General features: G+C 34.3%; 3 protein-coding genes across 5 annotated transcripts; 1 reads left to right on the forward strand and 2 right to left on the reverse strand.

The window, feature by feature from the left end:
* The first annotated feature begins 5027 nt into the window (after positions 1–5027).
* LOC123210779 (transcription factor MYB86-like) lies at positions 5028–6855 on the forward strand. Of its 2 annotated transcripts, XM_044629255.1 has the most exons (4): positions 5028–5528; positions 5630–5759; positions 5864–6386; positions 6537–6855. In XM_044629255.1, exons 1-4 carry the CDS (start codon positions 5396–5398, stop codon positions 6693–6695), a joined length of 945 nt encoding a protein of 314 aa, XP_044485190.1. In that variant the 5' UTR covers positions 5028–5395; the 3' UTR covers positions 6696–6855. The 2 variants fall into 2 exon arrangements, with proteins under 2 accessions (XP_044485190.1, XP_044485189.1); XM_044629254.1 differs by having other exon boundaries at positions 5864–6855.
* A 5060-nt stretch (positions 6856–11915) lies between these two features.
* Positions 11916–13730, reverse strand: LOC123210763. Its single transcript, XM_044629235.1, has one exon. It carries the CDS (start codon positions 13728–13730, stop codon positions 11916–11918), a length of 1815 nt encoding a protein of 604 aa, XP_044485170.1.
* A 948-nt stretch (positions 13731–14678) lies between these two features.
* LOC123211846 (copper methylamine oxidase-like) lies at positions 14679–20852 on the reverse strand. 2 transcript variants are annotated; one of them, XM_044630772.1, is made up of 12 exons: positions 20374–20852; positions 19695–19804; positions 19274–19579; positions 18417–18529; positions 17995–18325; positions 17693–17908; positions 17350–17586; positions 16954–17139; positions 16152–16292; positions 15456–15733; positions 15190–15271; positions 14679–14990 (listed from the first exon to the last, which is right to left on the reverse strand). In XM_044630772.1, the coding sequence occupies exons 1-12, from the start codon at positions 20576–20578 to the stop codon at positions 14856–14858; spliced, it is 2340 nt and encodes a 779-aa protein (XP_044486707.1). In that variant the 5' UTR covers positions 20579–20852; the 3' UTR covers positions 14679–14855. The 2 variants fall into 2 exon arrangements, with proteins under 2 accessions (XP_044486707.1, XP_044486709.1); XM_044630774.1 differs by having other exon boundaries at positions 15465–15733; positions 20374–20849.
* Between the last annotated feature and the right edge of the window lie 521 nt (positions 20853–21373).

The following is a 21373-nucleotide window of genomic DNA, read 5'->3' on the forward strand; positions in this document are numbered from 1 at the left end:
CATACTATTTTGACCATCTAGAATAGTTTTGGATTAAAAAATAATAAAATTAAATAATATGATCAATAGGTTTAGGAAAGAGGATATGATCCATAGGCTTTATAGTGGAAATCTGAATGCCTAAAGAATTAGAGACTGAAATTTAACCCCAAAAAAAAAAAAAATGGGGCTAACAAAGAGATAGGATTCAAGCTTTTAAGTCCGAAGACCCAATGGGTTGCAGTCTCTTAACGACACCTTTCGGCCCAAGCTACAACTTTTGTTAAAGCCCTCTATCATACTTGATAATTTTTCTGGACCACCAGTGCGTCGCTCAAGCAGTTGTGAGCAGTTGTGATCCGGGTCTTTCTTACTTTTACAAGAGTCCAAATAAAAAGCCTGTGCTAAATCTGCAAATATTTCGTCTTCTCTTCACTTGGAATAGACCAAATTTTTCAGATTGAGAAACTATTTCAGAAATGGGCTATGACCACATAAAACCTTTATCTTAAGCCAACTCGCATTCACAACTGAACCTTCTGTCACATGAACTATGAAAATCGTTTTATATTTGTTTTTTTCTCTTCATCTTTTAGTCATAAAGTGGAGAAAGAATCATCAAGAAGTTGGCTGGAAACAGTCAAAAAAATCAACAAAGAAGCACATAATTCATAGTTAACGGCGTCAAAGATACATGAAATCTTTGGGTAATATGAAAACTTTATCACAGACAGTAGACTACGACTTGGAGCAACAGACAGCTTTTCGCAGACAAGAAAATATTCGGGTGTCATTCAACAGGCTATAATGCCAAGCTGTAAATGATCACTAAAGTCATGTCGGCGTGTAAATAGCATCGATTGCAATGCTCCATCCTAAGATTGCACAAAGGATTTCAAAGCTTCATGTAAGCTTCTAGTGTCGGCCTGGGTTGTGGTCCTAAAATTTCATGAGACTAAAAGGTAAAAATGGGTGAGAAAGCAAGAAGTATTGTGAAGATGTTAATCAGAGTTCAATGGTGTCAAATCAAGAATTTGTTATCAATTGGAGACAAGAACCTTTAATCAGGGTTATCTCTTTAGCTTTATGATTAGACAATGGAAGAGGCTAAGGGTATTTCTTCTCAAGGCACTCTTATTGCTACTTTTGACCTGAAAGCTTAGTGGATTGGTTACATGGGTGGCTTCATGGGGACCGGGGGATTATCAAATTTAATTTCACACCTAAATAATTAAATAAATAAGAAAAGCCTCTCAATTAATAACCCAAAACTTAAGTTAGCCATTGCAATTATGTGATAAGATATTTCCCACTTAAACAACCTGCCAGAGAAGCTCCGCATGGATGTTGAATGAAACAGTGATTGGAGGGACAAGAAAAAATAATTGAATTGATTTGTAATGGAGACAAGGGAAAGTTAATGAAGAGGCAAAGGAGCTAATGATTTGGGAGAAGTATGAAGGGAAAGAAATGGGGTTTCTGCAAGCTTTACTTGCACTATCATTTTGTGATCATCATCTCTTGAAAAGGAAGCTTTATTGTTGGTTGATTGGTTGAGACAGCTTGGAATAGAATTCAATTTAGAAAATTAGAAAAAAATGCCTTATTCCTTTATACAAAAAAATACTTCAACTTTCCATTCTTCTTCACTCTTTAAGCCCCTACCATTTTAGGGTTTTATTATTTTTTTAAATCAACATAAATAAATATGACTCCTCCTCTAACTCTCTCATGAACCATGCATCCCACATTTTACAATTCAATTTCACTACCCAATTCCCATTCCCAAAATTCTAAAATTCCATTACCAAAAAGGTGGATTTTTAAGGATGTCCATCATCATGCTGTTTTTCTTCTTAATAAAATGTATAAACTCATATTAACATTTAAATGATTATGTTACAGGAATTATAAAATGGAAATAATAATACTTTGTCAGACATAATGTGACTGCAACTTTACAAATATAATTGAGTTGACTTAATTATGACCACATAACATTTATCTTCAAATTATGATAAAAATATCATATGGACAACCAAAAGTTGCCTGTTACAGAAGAATATATACGTATAATCTATGATATAATACTTTACTGTATTTTAATATAATACCCAATTATCTATCAATAACATATGTAATCTTCTCGGGTTCATAATTTGTCATATATTATATGATTCATAGAAGATATGATATTAAATTTGTATTTAGAATATATTAAATGAATATTTCGAATTTAAATATTAAAAAAATGGTAAGTTGTCCTTTCCCCAAATCTTCATGAAAATTAACAATTTACACCAAGCAAAATACAAGGGGACCGACAAGGTCCCTAAAGACTAATGATGAAAATCAAGGAATTAATGTTGGGAAGTAAAAATGAATTAATTAACAGAACAAAAAGAACAAGTTGACCTGCAGTGGACCACGTTGGATGTGGGGCTCTGTCGGAGAGATATAATGCCGACGTGGCCACACCAACACTTAGGTGGCATCACAGCTGAAAGCATGGGTCACCATAGTAGACAGTAGAGAAATAAAGAAGGAAAGAAACAAATAAATACATGTACGAGTCTGATGTTACACGTTGGACGTGATGAGATGATATCACAAAATTGTATACAAGGACTGTAATGTACTTGATAAAATCTCCTGACAAATTCCTATTTTCCAAGACTCTAAAATTTATAATAATGATAGTTTACACGCTTGTCTACTGTACTGACACCGCTGGAAATGCTGTGAGTGAATTCACCTCATCATGCTTCGTGATTGTGACACATCATTCACTAGGTTATTTATAATTTAATTAATTAATTAATAATATTATTTTTATATATTGCATTCAATCAACTAATTTCACTCGTTATAATTTATTATTATAATATTTATTACATCTCTAGTCAATATAATAATGATAGATAATTGCATTAAGATTGATAAGATGTATGTGAAGTGAGTATTAATTGGCGTCATCAAGAAAAGGGTAATTTGATGACTTTAAAAATATAAATATATATATTATTATATATTATTATATGATTAAATTATTTAATTTAAAATTAAAATAATATTTAATTATATATGTATATATATATTCAATTTAATTATGAAATTAAATTATAACATAACAGACTTTCTTTAGGGTTCATCATTTTAATTAACTCCATTTATAAGAAATCAGTAGAAGATTACAATCAAAATAAATGATGGCTTATGCATTGTCATTTTCTCTCTTTATTTTAGATCTTATGTATTGTGTGTAATATTTTCAAAAATGAATAGACTAATATAGACTTTTTGTTTTTTCAATAAAGTTAGATTAACGTGTGAAGTGACTTTAGTTTAATAATGTTTTAGGTTGTAAATTCTTTAACTTTATTTCTAAGAAATATAATTATCAGAATATATATATATATAATATATATATATATATATATAAAGGGTTATGATTGGTCATTTTCTACCTTTATTATTTTGTTTTTTCACTTGGACCCTATAATAATGACAAAACTATTAACTTTTTAATAATGTGAAATATTTAGTTATATTATTAATTAATATTTTTAATTAAACGATATTTATATTTTTAATTCAAATTTAAAAAATTTAATATAAAGTTGGATATTGGGGTTGTGGGGGTGAAATAAGTGTTTTTACCCTAAATAAAATAAAGGTCCATGATTGGAGAAGAAAGAATGGTCAAATTTGCAATTAATTTGATCCTACGTGTCACTGTCGGTCATGAAAAACGTCCATCAAATTTCCAATTATTGAAGTTAATTGTGGGTGGAGACGGCCAACACGTTTATTTTTAAATTTAGAAAATAAATGAAGATTATTTACCTTTAATAATTATATATCTTAATAAATTTATTTATTTATTTATTTATAAATAAAAATGATATTATAAGTCAAATATATGAAAGGAGTGTCGTATCGGCCGTCTATTATGAATTTAGTAAATTCAACTAGAATTTTATTTGTCTCGATAGCAAAGTAAAACACATTTTACATGATTTAGAAAAAAATTGATCAAATGCATTGCACTGACAGACAATGCCAAAATCATAAATAATTCTTCGAAAAATGACAATCTCCTACCCAAATTTTGGTAAAATGGTAAGTTAGTAAAAAAAATTCAAATATGTATCCAAATTTTAATTTATTATAACATACCTATAAATTTTTTGTTAAGATTAAAGGTAAAATTATTATTTTATCAGTAATATTAAAATAATAAAAATTATATCTAATTTTCTCTCCTTTAGATTAAAAAACTAATATTTTCTCTCTCAATTAAATTTTAAAAAATTTACTTTTCTCTCTAATACCAAACTTAAAATCCGATCACTTTCTCTAACAAATAGTAGACCAACGACAGAAGAATATGACGGAATCATCCAAAGAGTGACCTTGAAAAGTGACTTTTTCAAAGTTCAAATATGTGGTTAAATATTAATTTTAAAACCTAAGAGAAAAATAAAATAATATTATATATTTTTAATATTATTATTAAATAATAGTTTTATCCTTATATTTAATGAAAAATTTAACATTCATTTAGAGACGAATAAATGTTTGAGTTTTTCATTTACTATGGATATATTATTGAAAATGAACTAAAACTTTGATGAAAATAGTCTTTTGCCTGTAATTCTTCTATTGTTTGAGTATTTTGAATTTTCTACTTAGGATTTTCCGGGAAAATTCTCTCAAAGAATTTTCGGAATTAATAAAATATAGTACTATTTTTTTGTAATTTTCTTTGAACACTAATGCAAATGGCAGAAAATAATTTTCACCTCCACAGGAAAAGGTTAATTGCTGTTAAAATATTCCACAATTAGAAAGTGAAAACCCATCTCAAAATGCTCTTGCTGTGACCCGTGACAAGACATAATCGAAATTATTTATAATTAAAATATTGAAGAGAAAATAATATCCAGTAATATTAATTAGTTAATTGCTTTATAACATGGTTTTCTACTGTATTTATTATTGAACAGCTTAATTAAAAGCCGTGACTGACTGTATTCTTACTCATAACTACACGTTTATGGAGTTGTTCTCATGTAAATCACCTATAATTTTCCCGTGTATAATTTCTCTGAGAGATATCTTAAAAACCAATCCAGTTCAAATGCAAAAGCGGCACCCGATTTGCGTAAAAACCACTTGATTGCTTCACCTTCCTCAATCCTGAGCCCTCTCCCTGTAACTTGAATTCTAAGTATGATTTAGTTCTTTGTCTTTAAATCATCAAAACTTATTTTTTTATATTTTTTTTCTTTTATTATAAACAGCTTGTTTAGAAACATATAAACAAACCCACCTTGTTCATATCTTTGAGTCATTACATTCCATTGACCCCTCTCGCTACCTGTAACATTTTCTTTACTCACTCTTGAAGAAAATGGGACGCCATTCGTGTTGTGTGAAGCAGAAGTTAAGGAAAGGTTTATGGTCACCTGAGGAAGATGAGAAACTGTACAATTACATTACAAGATTCGGTGTTGGTTGCTGGAGTTCAGTTCCTAAGCTTGCTGGTATATATATTTCTAGAGTTATTTGAATGATATATTACGGTTCTTCATCTTGTCTATGTCAAATCTCTTAGTAGTTTAGTAATATTGTTGTAAATATATAGGTTTGCAGAGGTGTGGAAAGAGCTGCAGATTGAGATGGATAAATTACTTGAGACCAGATCTCAAAAGAGGAATGTTCTCTCAGCAAGAGGAGGATCTCATAATCAGTCTTCATGAAGTTCTAGGAAACAGGTACAGTGATGTTATATAAGTGGAAACTCCTGCTTTTATAAGTATGTATATTATATATGGTCTTTCTTATTTTATAATATGAATTACTTTTTGATGAATTTAAGGTGGGCTCAAATAGCTGCACAGTTACCAGGAAGAACAGACAATGAGATAAAAAACTTCTGGAATTCATGTTTGAAGAAGAAGCTGATGAAGCAAGGCATCGACCCTACCACCCACAAGCCTATAAGCGATGCCGAAGTGAAAGAGGAAAAGAATAGCAGTAGTGATAAGGCATATAATTTGCAAATGGCGCCACAGGTTAAAGGGGTATCAACTGTTTCACCATTCACCGCTCAGGAGCCAACCTTTCTTATCGATGATTCACCTTATTACACCCCTGGATTAACCGACAATACAAAAGAGCAATTCATGAACAAGCAAAACTATGATCCTTTTTCTGGCTTCGAGTTTCAAGCAACTGCTGCTGATCAAACTGGATATAATTCCAATCTTGTATCACAATATCAGAACGGGCAGTTTGAGACAAATAATTCTAACATTGCATTCTCTTCGATGCCAAGTTTGACTAGTTTTGATCATGGAAACATGTCGGGGGCTGATTTCTCTGATAATTCAGCTTCAAGAGTAAGTTCTTTCTTCTTGAATGAAGCAAAGGAAAGTTCTAGTAACAGTTCAAACATGAGCAATTACACAGGATTTCAGATGAATAACATGGTGGAAAATGCAGCAGCTTTCTCTTGGGATACTGAGAATAAGTTGAATTCTTTGTTTCAGTTTCAGGTCAACAGTATCAAATCTGAAGAAATGACACCAAATTCCTGGCATGAAGCTCAACTTCATCCTCAGAATTCAGTAGATTTCAGTAGCTTTCCTTTAACGTCACTATCAGAAGATCTAGCAGGCGCAAATTTTGATGTCTTCCACCAGATGTGAACTGTAAATTCATTTTTTTTTACTTTCTTTTCTCCCGGTTGCTCTAGCTAAACATACACACAGATGTTGATAGTAAAGGAATTCCCTTCTGAAGGTTTGAGATATGAAGATTTTTTTTCCCTCTCTTTAAATTCAGAAAAGTGATTCAAGTGAGATTCAATCTTTCTGTTTACTTGGTTGTTCCTGCGATTGTTTTGGGAAAGGTTAAATAATGTTAACTCTTCTTACAGTTTTATTCATTCAAAGAGTGACAACAAATTTTAATAGTCCAAGTCTTTGTAAATATTTAATCTAACCAATTAATTATCATTATCAAAGGCTGTTATGGTGGTATTTTCATGCGAGTCTTTTTCCTTTTTAAGCTAAACCCCTTTTCAAGGGCAAACAAGTCCAGTCTGAACCCACATACCGTACCATACACTTCCAGTCTTTTCTTATTTAAATGCAAACACCAGACCGATTTGATGCTCATGATTCATGGATCATAAATTATATAAAAATATATATATATATCTCTTCATATACATGCTCTAGGCAGTGAATGCGTATGTGATTTGATAAGTGGGGTAGGTTTAGATTGCAATATTTTGAAGTAGTGGCAGAGAATTGATGGCAATATCATCTGGACATAAATATATTCATATGTATGAGACTTATTTTCTGGCATCTGATATGGCCAACTGTTAATTTGCTCGAGCTTCCAGGCATGCATTGTGAGTCCCTCCAAAAGGCTGAAATTGGATGGCTGGCTGCTTCTCTGGCCTGCCCTCTCTATTATTGGAAAGAGAGCAAGGGGGTCACCTACAATTATGGTGGATGATCCCACGACTCTTCAATCATCTATGTTTCTAAAGCCTTTGAATTCTTCAGTAACCTGCATCATGCTTTTCCTATTCCAAAGGGTATTCAATTCAATATACTATGACAGTTCATGCAGTTAAATTTTAAAGCTGCTTTGCATTTCCACAAACAAAGACAGCGAAAATGTCTCCAGTAAAGTCTCGTCGCATGGTGCTGAAATGATCGTTATATCTGGTCACTGTCAACTCAAATTAGGTTGTGGCACTGGAAATCAATTAATTGATGAATCATTACCTAACAAAACCCACTAGAAATCTTTAAATTTGTGGAGAAAATGGAGAAGATTATGAGCTGGATAATGTTATCTATAGTCCTATAACCTATATGGATGCAACTGACACGTACCTTTTAATCTTGAGACTTCTCTTTACGGTGGCGGAGCATGTAGTTGTGCCTGTCCTATGTTACACAAAGTTTTTGGGCACTGAAAGGTTCGAATGCGATGGATCGATGGTGACAACCAACAAATTAATTGTCACAACAAGCCGGCAGGTTTTCTTATAAACAGTATTAGGAGCCAATGGAACTGACGGGCTGCCGGACTACTATTTGGTCAAACTTATGGAAAAGATTTTAAAAAAAATGCAGTTAACCCTTATATAATCGTAACGGTATAAATTGTATATTACAATCAATCATATCATTTATATGTAAATTTATAAAATAATACGAGAAGAAAACCTTCTTGTTGGAGGGTAGGGAGGTGAACTCTTTACAATTACAATTGTTTTTTTATAATCTTCTCAACACACTTTTTGTGTTTTATGTCATTACAATATTAAAGATTATTTTCTATTAAATTTGGAGCACAAAATCAGAAACTTTTTTAAACAAATGGATTTGTCTCTATTTTTTTATATAAATGTCATATTGTTATTTCTCTTGTCTTATAAATTAAGAGTCGTAAAGAAGAATATCTATGTTAAATTGTAACAAAAAAGTAGTGACGTAATGATAAATGTAGGTTTATAAGTAGTAGGTCGAACTAGTTTAAAAACGATGATTTGATCATTCAACATTTGGCTCGGTATATTTTTGGATGGTGCGATTGTAAGTTTCAACAAGAACCATGCTCCTCAAACCAAATTTTGATAAGCATTGTTATGAGAATAGATGGTATGGTAAATCAGTTTTTTAATAGTAAAGATCTAGCTACATCCGCAATATGAATAGTGACATATGTAGGATGTTAATCTGTCTCATAATGAAAGAGATACTTTGGGAAGAAAAAGAACCAATTCTGAATGGAATGCATGTGAAAACAAAAATGAGTTATTCTTTTTCACCTAACACTTGAAAGAGTAGTACAATGTGAATCTCTCTTGGAGTTTTCATTGTGGAGTCAAAAGAATTCATGGATCTGGGAAAAAATGAAACTAGTAGTAAAATATGTACAGTTAAAAGTATAAAAGAAATGAACATGCAAGCTGCGGTAGAGATTCATATATGATGAAGAAGGAATTAAGTCATCTGAACATCTTGTGTCAAAAACAGTGAGAATTCAGTTCATATAGAATTATAGTTCAAAATCAATACATTACTAACATGAGCTTCATGAATTTGGATCATATTTTATCTTCCTTTCGTAAAGCAATTTGATTGTTTTCAGAAGTTCAAGCAAGCGCAGCCTAAAGTACAAAATGATTGGAACTTTAGACAAACAGAAAAGAGAAAAGGCAACAAAGCATGATAGGAAAAACAAAGAAGAGAAGTTGAAGTTCAGTTAATTGCAAGAAAAAAATAATAATAAAGAAGCTGAGTTGTTGCTAATTTTTTTGTATCCCAAATGAAAAAAAAATCCAAGTATGTCAACTTCTTAATTATGTTAGAAGAAATAAACATTTTCAGTTTAGTTTTGGCTCTAAAAATTTGCTAAGAATTGGGGGCTACCAGGGTCCTGCCTGCCAGTGTTGACAATTAATCACTCCATTGAATTGGGTTTAAAAGCTTCAATAATGACATTAAACATGAAAGAGCAAGGAACCACAATATTATTTATATAAAAGTAAAGATCAAAAGATTTAGATGGGTTCCTTAAGTTTTAAGTTTGGTTACAGATATATAAATAACTTCTCATTAAAGATAAGTTGTCCAATTAGTGGCGACTCTGAAAAAAGAGTTCATTGGTGTGATGTATAAGAAAGCTTCTAAACACATGTTTCATTATTGTGTGAGAAAGAAATGTTGGCTGAGAATCACTTTCTTGTATCATAACTTCTTTAGTCTTACTAAATTGGTTTAATGAAGTTTGGTGGAACCATACCTTTCTTATTATTTTCAATTGGCCGAATGGTAGAAATTGTCAGCTCATTGAAGTTCGTGTGAAAAATAGACACATGGCCATTTCAATTCTTTTAAAGTAATAGTGCCTGCCCCTCCACTGCTGAGAAAGTTGAGAGTTGAAAATTCTGAAAGAAAATTCTATTATGAAGCCCAACACGTTCTTGACCAGAAACAAAAACCAAGGGTCACCTCAGACTGGCCCAATCCATAAAATCATCATCAATGTCCGCATGACTGTGGCAATTGAGTTGAAGTTATGAAACATTTTCACCCACTAAGCCTGTTAGTGTGATTAACGGACTACCCATAGCACTAATCTATTACTATTGGATGATGATGTTTATCATTCTTATAAACTCAAAACCAAATTCTTATTAGGTTTTGTATTTAGGCCATAACCCAATGCATGTTTACCCAAAGCAGAACGCAACATAAACAAGGGAGGCTTAAAGCTTAATAAGTGCATGAAGCTTGAAGTTGATAATGTCCAGTATGCCAAACGTGTGGGTTGGGAAGTAGATAATGTGAATTTAGCTCTATTATGGTAGAAGAGGCAGAGACATGAGAGTTGAGAGGTTATTATAAATTCAGTGTCACCAATATCATCTTTTACCAACTGTTTTTACAAGGCTGAACCGATTATATCAAATAAGTAAAACCTCAAATTTAACTATACCTAATAAATCAAAAGTAAAATTTTGATATACAACCAACACGTTTGAAACTAATGCTCTTTAGCTTAAGTACTCCCACTTTCATCATCCAAGTTACCCCTCAGGATACCATCTCTCACTTTTGTTGGGTGTATGGGTGATATGGATAGCAAGTTATATGATAATACCATACATAGTCCAATGTCCATCTCTAAGAACCCTACTCTCACGTCAAATGTTCAATAACTATTTCTACCCACAAGTTCAATGCTCTTCTGTATTTCTTTCATATCTAATTGCGTATCAGGAAGTATCGGTCATTACACATTAACAAAATTCTGAAAGAAACGAATTGAACAATACAAATACAACTCAGGATGTTAGCTATCTGGTAGTGGCCAATCCCCCTATCTTCCTTCTAAAGAAGAATCTTTTTGCAGTTAGCATATTTTGGAAAGTGACAAGCCAATCACAGCAAGGAACTTGAGGAAAAAAAATGGATAGCATAATAGCATTGCACTTCTCAAATCAATACATGCGACAATATGAAAATTTCAGGTAGATTAGTAGAAGTTAGCATACAAGAAATCAACCATAGATAAGGAGTTACCGACAACATAGCAAAAATTAGGATGTATTTCATATACATAACATGTACCAAATATCAAAATTTAGTGACACATAAAAAATTTGATAGATGAATATGAACCATTGAGTGTGACTTTCAAGCACAAGGGGCAATGCCATATATACCAGATATCTTTAAAACACAACCAATCTATATCCTTCCTAACACCAAATACAAAGGAAGATTTTAAAGAAAACATCACCATCATAATTCATGGGCAACAACAAAAATGTAATAACTAACTAAAATGATCATGACCATATAAATGATAACACTTTTGCCGACTAAGTGCAGGAAATTTGATTTTTGACAAAATAGTTTTTATCAAAAAAAATGGAAATAGACTAGCTTCAAACTTCCATTCCTCAGGGATGTGAGAAAAATAGCAAGTATACAAGAAACTTGGCCTCAAAGATAGGGACACTTCATCTCAATTCAGTGCACAAGGAGCAGAAACTATAACTAAAATATGGAAGCAAATCAATTAGTTCACAATTATTTATCATCTCTCCCTTCATGAGTTTCCAACCACAAATAATTTACTTGCAAGCGAACTCTTCCATGCCTTAAGAAATTTGAAGAAAATCCTGTTACAATAGGTGTAACCAATTACAGATAATTTTTGCAAAATATACTCACATTGCTGAAGCAACTGACCAGCATTCTCAATTGTAAATACATCTGTAATATCATCATAGACGGATTTTGTTCGTAAGCTCTCATGTCTTTTCTTAGTATGCCACAACACATGAAGTTCATTATGTATGACATGTTCCACTTGCTAAACAAAGGTGTTTACGGTGCAAAAGACTGAATATTTGGATGGGCACCAGCCTGATAAAGAGTAAGGCGGCACACAGCTTCAGCAAACAAATCCTTTAACTCGGGATATTGTGGTATCACAGAACGAGCTGCCCCCTCAATAGCTTTCAATGCTCTTGCTTGTTCAAGAGCCTTACTATCACCAGAATTCAGTGCCAGGTGACATAACAATACAAGCCCCTTCAATTGTGCTCGATCATTAACCTTCAACAACCTCATCAAAGGCGGAACCCCATCACACTCAATAATTGATTTAGAATGCTCCACGCGATTAAAATTAGTAGGAGACACAAATTTTTCCAAAGCAATAGCTGCTTCTGTTGCCACATCTACATCCTTATTACCAAGCAATGCAACCAAAGGACTAACAATTCGCCTTTCCTTTGCTGGAAAAGTTTTCGCCAAGGACCCAACTGACCTAATGGCAGGAACTCGCAGCATTGCATCGCTTTCTTCCTGGATAACTCTCAAAAGTTGATCTAAAACAGCCTTTGCAGCAGGAGAATTGGTCTTGAAAGCCCCATGTCTAAGCTCAGAATTAGACTCCGCCACTGCAGTAATCTCCATAACCGTCATCAAACAATTAAACTGCAAATCCCCTTTTTCCCTCTCAATAATCTTAGCCAAACAAAGTAATCCTTTTGTCTCAGTAATTTTCCTACCACAAGCTAAACTTCCTTTAGATAGTTTCCACAAAGCCTCAGAACAAGCAATTTGAACCTTAATCTTTGCTTCCGGGGTCTCACCTTCTCTCTCCTTCTTATGTTGCCCGCTGTGGCTACTCCCATCTGAATTTGACCCAGATCGATGATTATATTTATGTGCTGAATTGCCAATCATTTGCTTATTCATTTGAACAATTGAGTGAATACTAGTTTTAGGAGGTTGATGCTTAGGTATATCCAACACCATATCCATACTTAATAATGAAATTAAAGGCCTTGTAACATTCTCTCTAACAAATTCCTCTTGTGCAACTGAATCAAGCTCAGCAATTCTCGCCACCAAAGTCGCAACCACAATCAAAACCTTCATTGAACATTCTCCTAAAACTCCTACAATTATAGGAACCCCAAAAACACTAACAATTATCCTCACCGTCTCCTCGTCGGTAGCGAGATTGATCAGCGCATGAGCCGCCGCGATTTGCGCCTCAGCAGACGTGCCTTCTTTGAGAAGCTTTAGTAACGGCAAAATTCCACCTTCTTCAACTATCATCTTTTTGTTACGATTATTGTCACGTGCGAGAGAGGCGAGTTCGTTAGCGGCATCGATTCGGGCCTTAATCTCGCCCACGTGAATGACGGATATAAAAGCCCAGACCCAGGCGAGTATTGGATCGTTACTGGCAATAGGAGGGAGGGAGAGGTTGGTTTCGTCGGAGTCAAGGATTGTGAGAAGCCAACGCATGTCGCCAATGGAAGATTCTAGAAGGCTGAAGACTTTTCTGAAGTCAGCGGTAGTGGAGATGGAGAAGACGTGGCGGAGGAGGCCGCTGTGTTTACACTTACGAACAAGGGTTAACGCACGGTCAAGGTTCTTGGAGACGTCAGCAGCCACGCGTCGGATAGGGCGTTCGTAGATTGATTGATTGGAAGTGGTCGGAGTGGAGAGGCGGACACAAGAGCGGAGCATTTGAGAGAGACGTTGAACTTGTTTTGCAAGGTCAGCACACTCCGATTTGAAAGATTCAGCTTCTTGTGCCCACTTGATGACACGATCGGCAAGTACAATTGTATGGAAAAGTTCATCTTTCAGCGATTTTTCTTCTTCAGTAGCCATAGCCATTTCTTGGTGAAATCAATGAAATAAAAGATACAGGGACGTTGTTGTTGGTTTGATAAATTGAAGAAGAAGAGTCTTAGTTTTGAAGTTTGGTTTTGGTTTGTGCTTCAGAGACAGCCTTTCGGTGGACCAAAAAGCAGTGAACAGTGTGGACCGAACCAGGTTGGAAAGTGATGAGATGAGAGCCATACCTAAAAGGTTCTTATAAGGATATTGAAATTAATAAAAAATTTACTAGCAAAATCAGAGTCAAGTAATGTAAATTTCTTTCCAAAATCATCGCTGGAGCCTATCTCGTATCCAATCCTCATCAGGACCATGATTACCATCTTCATCATCTTCAAATCCTATCTATTTTATACCTCAGGGGTATCCATGTAAAAACTTCCCTGAGGTGAATGGAAGGAGAGGGCTTAAAATGTAATTAAATATTTAGAAAAGTATAAAGGAACATGTTAGGAAATTACGCACGGAACGTAATCAAATTGACTTGGAAGTCAAGTCACCCTGATAATCTAAAACCTAAAGTCTATGGTCAATATTTCACATATCTATCGACAAATTGCCCTCCTCCAAAGTACAGCCGCAATCCAGCCGACTTAAGACCCAAGTTTAAATTCAAAATAAAAATATCTTATTCAAATAAAACAATTTAAACCCAATAATAAAATAAAATTTTAAAGAAGTAAACATAACATTTTAAAATATTTTGAGTTTTATTAACATTATACCAAAATCGAGTTACAAGTTTATAAACTTAATCAAATATCAAATTTAAGTTCGACTCAACACAAACCGAGTCGCAATTTACAGCCCTGCTCAAAGACCTCAAGCTTCACAATCACCTATGTTCCCACTTGTCATATTCAAAATATTTTTGGGTATTATTTAGTGTAATTCTGTAGTAATGAAGTCAAAAAAGCTAAATTGATGATGATCATAACAAAAATCTGCCAGTAAAGATATAAATCAACATCAACTTTGATAAGAGAAATCCATTGAACACTAAAGATGTACAAATCCACAGACTAGTTCAATAAAAACCTGATTATGTTATGCAAGCTAAGACTAGATACAAGGTCTGAAATTAAAAACAATGTCTTTGAATCATGAGCCATGGGCATTTGTTCAAAGCTTGGCAAGCATTCCATCCCTTAAAGGTTTTGCAACTCCGCCATCTTTGCCATCGATGTCTTTGGAATCAAATTCGCAGGCACTCGGTGGTACATCTACTGCTGGCGAGCAATTAAAGAACCCATGCGGCTGCAATATGCATATCAACCTCATAAGTTTACAGCAAACATCACTAGAAATCCATGTAAATTTTGGCAACCACTTGAGAGCAGACACTAAGTAGACCACAGATCTATTGAAAGCATTAAACAGCATCAAAGTTTATCTCATTAGATTGAACAACCACATTCAGATTTATGCAATCACAGAGGTTTAACCAGGTAATTACCATCAGCATGAAACCAATACGCTCCACTGGCATAACAGGCCAATCTTCCAGCCGGGGAATATGTGTGACTCCAAATACATACCTGTTATAAATCAACCAACTATTAACATGCAGGTAAAACAGCAGTCTAGCAAACATGTAACCTTATATAAAATAAGGCAAGGAAGAAAGAAGACAAAAAACTTCAACTAAAGCTATGAATTACATAGAAAATAGACTTTTGTATATAAATTTAAAAAAAAAAAAAAGAGAGAGAAAAGATATACTCAACGAACCAAAGAACTATGTCGGCCTCTTCTAGAGGTCGATTCTGCTCCACCCAAGCAGGCAATCCTTCACCAATACGTGGATTCTGATTAGGAAATTCTCCTCCTGGAAACATCTCGCCGCGTGCATATGGTGTAACCCAGAGATTATGCTTCAAAAATGCAGCTCTTCTAAAAAGAGTGGCATCAGGACCAGCTAAGGGCAAACAATTTGAGCCAGGTACCAGCTTATACCCAGTTAGCTGACCAGTCCTATTTACAGTTCTTGTATTCCTCACCTAGAGTATAATATATCATGCAGTCAGTTAATACTCTAATTTGATAATTGCATAATGGTAATGGAAAAGCAAGATGAAAGTAACCTTAACTCCTAATAGTTTCGAAAGTTAAGATGCAGTTTATAATCTTCCATCAATGTGCTATACAAAGTAATGGTCAAGAATTGTATGAGTTAACAGAAGTGGGAAGCAATTCAGAAAAGAATGAAATAATAATAATTAAGAATGGGAGAAACAGAAGCTATCCAATAAGTATATGATGCAAACATAAACAAGATTTTTTTTTTTCCAGACACTATTATGCAGCAACGAATACAAGAAGGAATTTTAAACATCTTAAAAAAGCAATCAATTCTGAGATCACTCAAAGGCCCAGAATGATAAGAAAAGCTTTACAACGCAGATAGAAATGTCTTACAATCCAGTGCCTAGCAGTCAGGGGACTACAATCACGCATTGCTTGCTTTTCAGATCTAAGCAGAGTCTCTTCAGCATAGAATGCATTATTGTGAATATTACTGCCCCCAGGCTCCTCAACTTTAACATCCACCTCAACAACCTAAAATCAGTGGGAAATTAACATGTAAGACCTGATATTATAATGTACAGAAAAGCAAAAACACATTACACTCAACACATAGTCCAATGGACAAGAGTACATAAACACATATACAATTGTGTATGAATGCACGCATGCATTTCTTCTATTTTTTTCATGGTTAATTGGTGTATTCGGAAACAACATGTGGCAGTCATGGAATAAACCACTATGTTAATATAAAGAACTGAGAAGACATGTAAGACCTAATATTACAATTTACAGAAAAGTGAAAGCACATTTCAATCAGAGAAAAAAACATAGTCCTTTGGACAAGAATACACAAACACACACACACAAATGTGTATGAATGTATGCATGTATTTATATACATTCGATGGTTAATCAATGTCTTCAAAAAGGAGAAGTGGCAGTCATGGAATGAATCACTATGGTAATATAAAGAAACTGAGACGACATCCACGGACTTAGATTTGAAGCCACATTGACCACTATGTGTTATTAGAATTCTCATCTCTATTTTGCATAAGGGTCACTTTGCAAGTGGATTGACATTTTAATTCCAATCATAGATGCAGGTTCCACTGATAATTCATTAACAAATATATAAAACATAGCATTGTGAAACCAGAAACAAAAACTGAAGTTCAAAGTGGTGTACCTGATTCAAAGCTTCTCCCGGTTTACAGTCAATAGCCATATCCATACGGGCCACAAAGAAGTGTTGATGAACTGGTGCATACAAACCAGGTGCAATCATTGTACCATATTTTCGCGATTCTCCAGGTTGCAATGCCCCTAAGCTAAGGATTCCTGTAAGTTTAACTTCAGCTTCAATTTTTCCATCCTGTAAAAACAAATAACCAATATTATCACCTCAATCTTTTCAGATGCATTCATAATATCATCCGATATGGGTATAACAACAAGATTGACTGCAAGTTTAGCGGTACAAGAGAAAAAAAATAATAAATGCAAAGAGATTAAAGAAGCTCAATAAAAGGGAACCAGGCAAATAAACAGATCTCATATACAAGAAGGGTGACTTTCAACTTGCCTGATAAAAGTGCCAGTAGAATCCATACTCATAGTTAGCCACAGTACATATAAATGATACTGTCAGCCGTCTAGACCTTCGAACTTCTGCTAAGCCAGTTCTCCAATCTTGATGTTTCCATAAAATCCCATGATCCTCTTCGTGCAAACATACACAATTTTCAATTGTTTCAACTCCTCCTGTATAATTTGTAAAGTGGGCATCAAAGTATTTGATGTGGCCTAAACAATCACATCCCTGTAAAAGGACATTTTTAGCACAGTTTGGATCCAATCAACAAAATAGCACACAATTAGATGTCAAAAAACTATTTATTACACAAACTGGAAACTGATCTACATACTCTTTTAAGAGAATGTGCATTTTTCCCAAGGCCATCTTCCCCCGCATCAAATGCATTTTTTCTGTAATGTGGTTCATTGGGGTCTCCATAAGGCACAACCATCTCAACAAAACTCAACCTATGTGCGACTGACCTTCGACCCCGGCTACCATCAACGTATGCAACAGAATGTATAACCAAACCTTCCCTAGAAGTGAAACCAATGCGAAAATTCCACTACCAAACAAAAATTAAAAAAAAAAAAAGATGCTTACAATATAGTAAAACAAATTATAAAAAAGCTGAATAAAACCAAGACCTACCTTCTGCCATTGTACAAAGTTCCCATTAACACGAAAGCTTGGACCTTCAGGTTGAACAATTCGTAAAGGCTTTACATCACTACGATCAACACCACCCCTTGTTTCACCACGGGTATAGTTCCTCAGTGGATCAGCTGGAGGAAGTGGAACAAGTTTACGGTCCTCACATTCAATCACCACCATATTTTGGATATCAACAAGTACATGGATGCCCTCAACTGGGCGAGCATAACCATTCTCCATCGGACAATCACTCTCAGTTCTACAGAATATAAGAGGTTTAGCAAGTCTACGGTTAGGGGCATCAGCATCACTGAAATACCCAACACACCTGTGGAATTTGTAAACCATTTCATAAATAAAACAGTATTTTTCAAATCAGCAACTTGCTAACAAACTACCAGGGAATAAATCTAACTAACCAGGCATCAACCATTACAAGATCCATGTCTTCAATACCCCTTCTTTTCATTGCTTCCTTAAATGGAGGAAAGGCTTTCACAACAGCTTCGCATTGAGCATATTCCTCGGCATCCTGATGAGTTGAACAAAAGAATTCAAGCATAAATTTTTCAAAAAATATGATTTTCCCACAACCATCCCCAAAGACCACCAGGAAAATAAAAGAAAAAAAGCTATTAGCCCAGTTTGGTAGAAGCAATTCATTAACAGTCGTTACCTAAAATTACAACAGGCCTTTCTGACATGCCATATGAACAAAAATTACACTTTTCTGGGTTGAAAAACCTACTTTATATTACTGAGAACAAGATTTTTCAGAATGAAACAAAGAATGAAAAGAGCAAGGAGTTAGGTTATCAAAATTGTAACAATTTAGCATAAATGAAGGTGAACAATTCAACCACTAGTTCATAAGGTCCATGAGGTTACCCCTATGGAAATATGATTCAAGCGGTAGCTCCTAATCATGGTACTAAACAACCTACAAAACTGACCCCACAATCGAAATTGTAAACTTCCTCTCAACGGCATAATTTATGAATAAAGTGAACTATTATCACAGAAATTACAGTTCCCAGGAAATTTGATTCCTTAAGTCCTTTAGAGAATGTCTAGTACTATTCATGCAGAACTCCCAAGAATAATCTTCTGAAAATAATACAGCATACACAATTTCGATTTTTTTACCCTGTGAATAGTTAAAGCAACAGAAAGTCCGGTTTGAGAGATCTAGAACTGAAATCTTCAGGAAAACTTAACACCATATGTTTTGACATGAGAGACAAGTCAAGATCAAATTACTTTAAGAAAAACATACCATTGAAGGCTGAACATCTGGAATAACATGTGATGATACAACTTTTCCCCTATGATGTCCACCCCGAGTGAGTGCATGTACTTGTGACAACTCAACAACCCATACACTTGTCTCATTTAACTTTTTGTTGTATACAACAAGTCTAGCTTGCCTAGGAGGGAGCTTAATGGGAATTAGAGGACCACCTTTGGTTCTAGGAAGCAGTGATGGCTGGAAAGGGGGGAAGAAATAGGCATCTGCTAATGCAACAACATGTTTATCAGGTTCCAAGAGAACCACTTCAAAAAAACGCATGCTATCTCTGACCTGCAAAGAAGAGTAGTTAGCTCCTTATTTCATTAGTAAATCAACAACAAACTCATAGAGAACCTGTCAAAAGAACTTCTTGATACAAAAGCATATCTTCTAAAAGAGTATTAACCTCTGGAGTGGCTCCAGCAGCCCTGACAGTTGCCACTGCAACAGAAATTTCAGCCGGAGTCAAAGGATCCAAAGGATGGCTGGTTTGATGCCTAGGCATGACTGATATTCCTGCAGATACAAAGTGAGAACCTTATTCAACCAACGAGGTATAAGTGAACAAACTATGCTAGAGAATAATTATCTGTATCCCAAATTCCCATTCAATGCAAGTAAATTTACCATTCATTATGAAGGTGAAAATGAAAGGGCGCAAAAAGAAATGGACCTCAACTAGCATACGCAATTATCAGTCAAGTAGGCATGCCAATAATATATACGGTATTACATTTCTTTATTCGTTTAAACATTAAAAAAGAACAAAGTTGAAAAATGTTTTACCTCATTGAACACGGAAGGTCAAAGTTACCATTATAATTGAATTTTTAAAATCTTATCATTCCAAGAACCGATTTTATAATACAGGAATCGATTTTGATACGAGATAAATAATCAAACTGAAAGAATATTCTAGCACCCCATAAAGAATAAAGAATAAATAAAAGCAAACTCATGAGAAAACAATCCAACATAACAGATAAAGAGACACAAAAGAAATCTCACATCAAGATGATCCGAGAAAATGATCAAAAGAAACATTAAAACGAAACAAAGGACACAGAAACGGAGAAAGAATGTACCCTTTGATGAAAGGTTTGAGGGAGGTTCAGAAACAGACTCAACAGGGCGAATCAGAGAAGCGATGGAAGGGTTTTTGGGAGGTTGATCACTGGAGGCAACAGTCCAATCTTGCACCAGAGAAGCAGAGGCGGCAGCCTCTCGAGGAAGGGAAGAAGAATCGTTTCTTGAAGAACAAAGCGTCGTCTTTTGCGAAGTTGAGGCCATTGCAAAGGGTTATCAATCTCTCCAAATCCACCGTAGTAACTCTCTTTAAAATCTTTTGACATACATACAGCTAGCAAATTGCCTTATTTGCTCTCCTCTCACAATCCCTTCAAAGCACAAGTTTCTTTCTTTTCCTTCTTTCTCTCCAATAAAAAAAATAACCAACAAACTGCAACAACAGTAAATAGACGATGAATGTGAAGAGTGTGATTCAGAGAGACTGAGAAAGAGAGAGAGAGAGCGCTCTAATGCGCTAAATTGCAGGGTTTAGGCTCATGTATACTTGGAAACCACAGCAAGCCACGTGCATATTAACAAGTTGTAATATTTTTATAATCCCTTTTTTTATTTTCGAAGGGATAAGTCAAGATTTGGAATTTTGGATTTACCCTTTATATTTTATCTTTTTTTTGTTTTTTTATTTAATTATAAAACTGTGGGCTTATCAAAGTTGCTGGTAATAAGATAAGTGGTTGGAGATGATAGGGCGATCAGGTTCTGATGAAGGGAAGGGCCAAAATATCTCCCCACTTTCCGCACATTTCCTGGTTAAATAAAGGCCAAATATCTATTTCCCACCCAAGGTTTGATGTACTGTTTCCATCAAATTTGGAAAAATCAATTTATCACCCATCGGATAATTTTAAAAATCAATAAGTATTTATATCATTTTAAATATTATAAGGTGTCAATATTATTTTTTTAAACTTATTAGGGTACATAAATATTTTATATCTTATTTAGAATATTATCATATTAATTCTATATATTTTGAAAATATATTATAACTTGTAA

Source organism: Mangifera indica, chromosome 3, assembly GCF_011075055.1.
Source record: "Mangifera indica cultivar Alphonso chromosome 3, CATAS_Mindica_2.1, whole genome shotgun sequence".
Classification (NCBI taxonomy): Eukaryota; Viridiplantae; Streptophyta; class Magnoliopsida; order Sapindales; family Anacardiaceae; genus Mangifera; species Mangifera indica.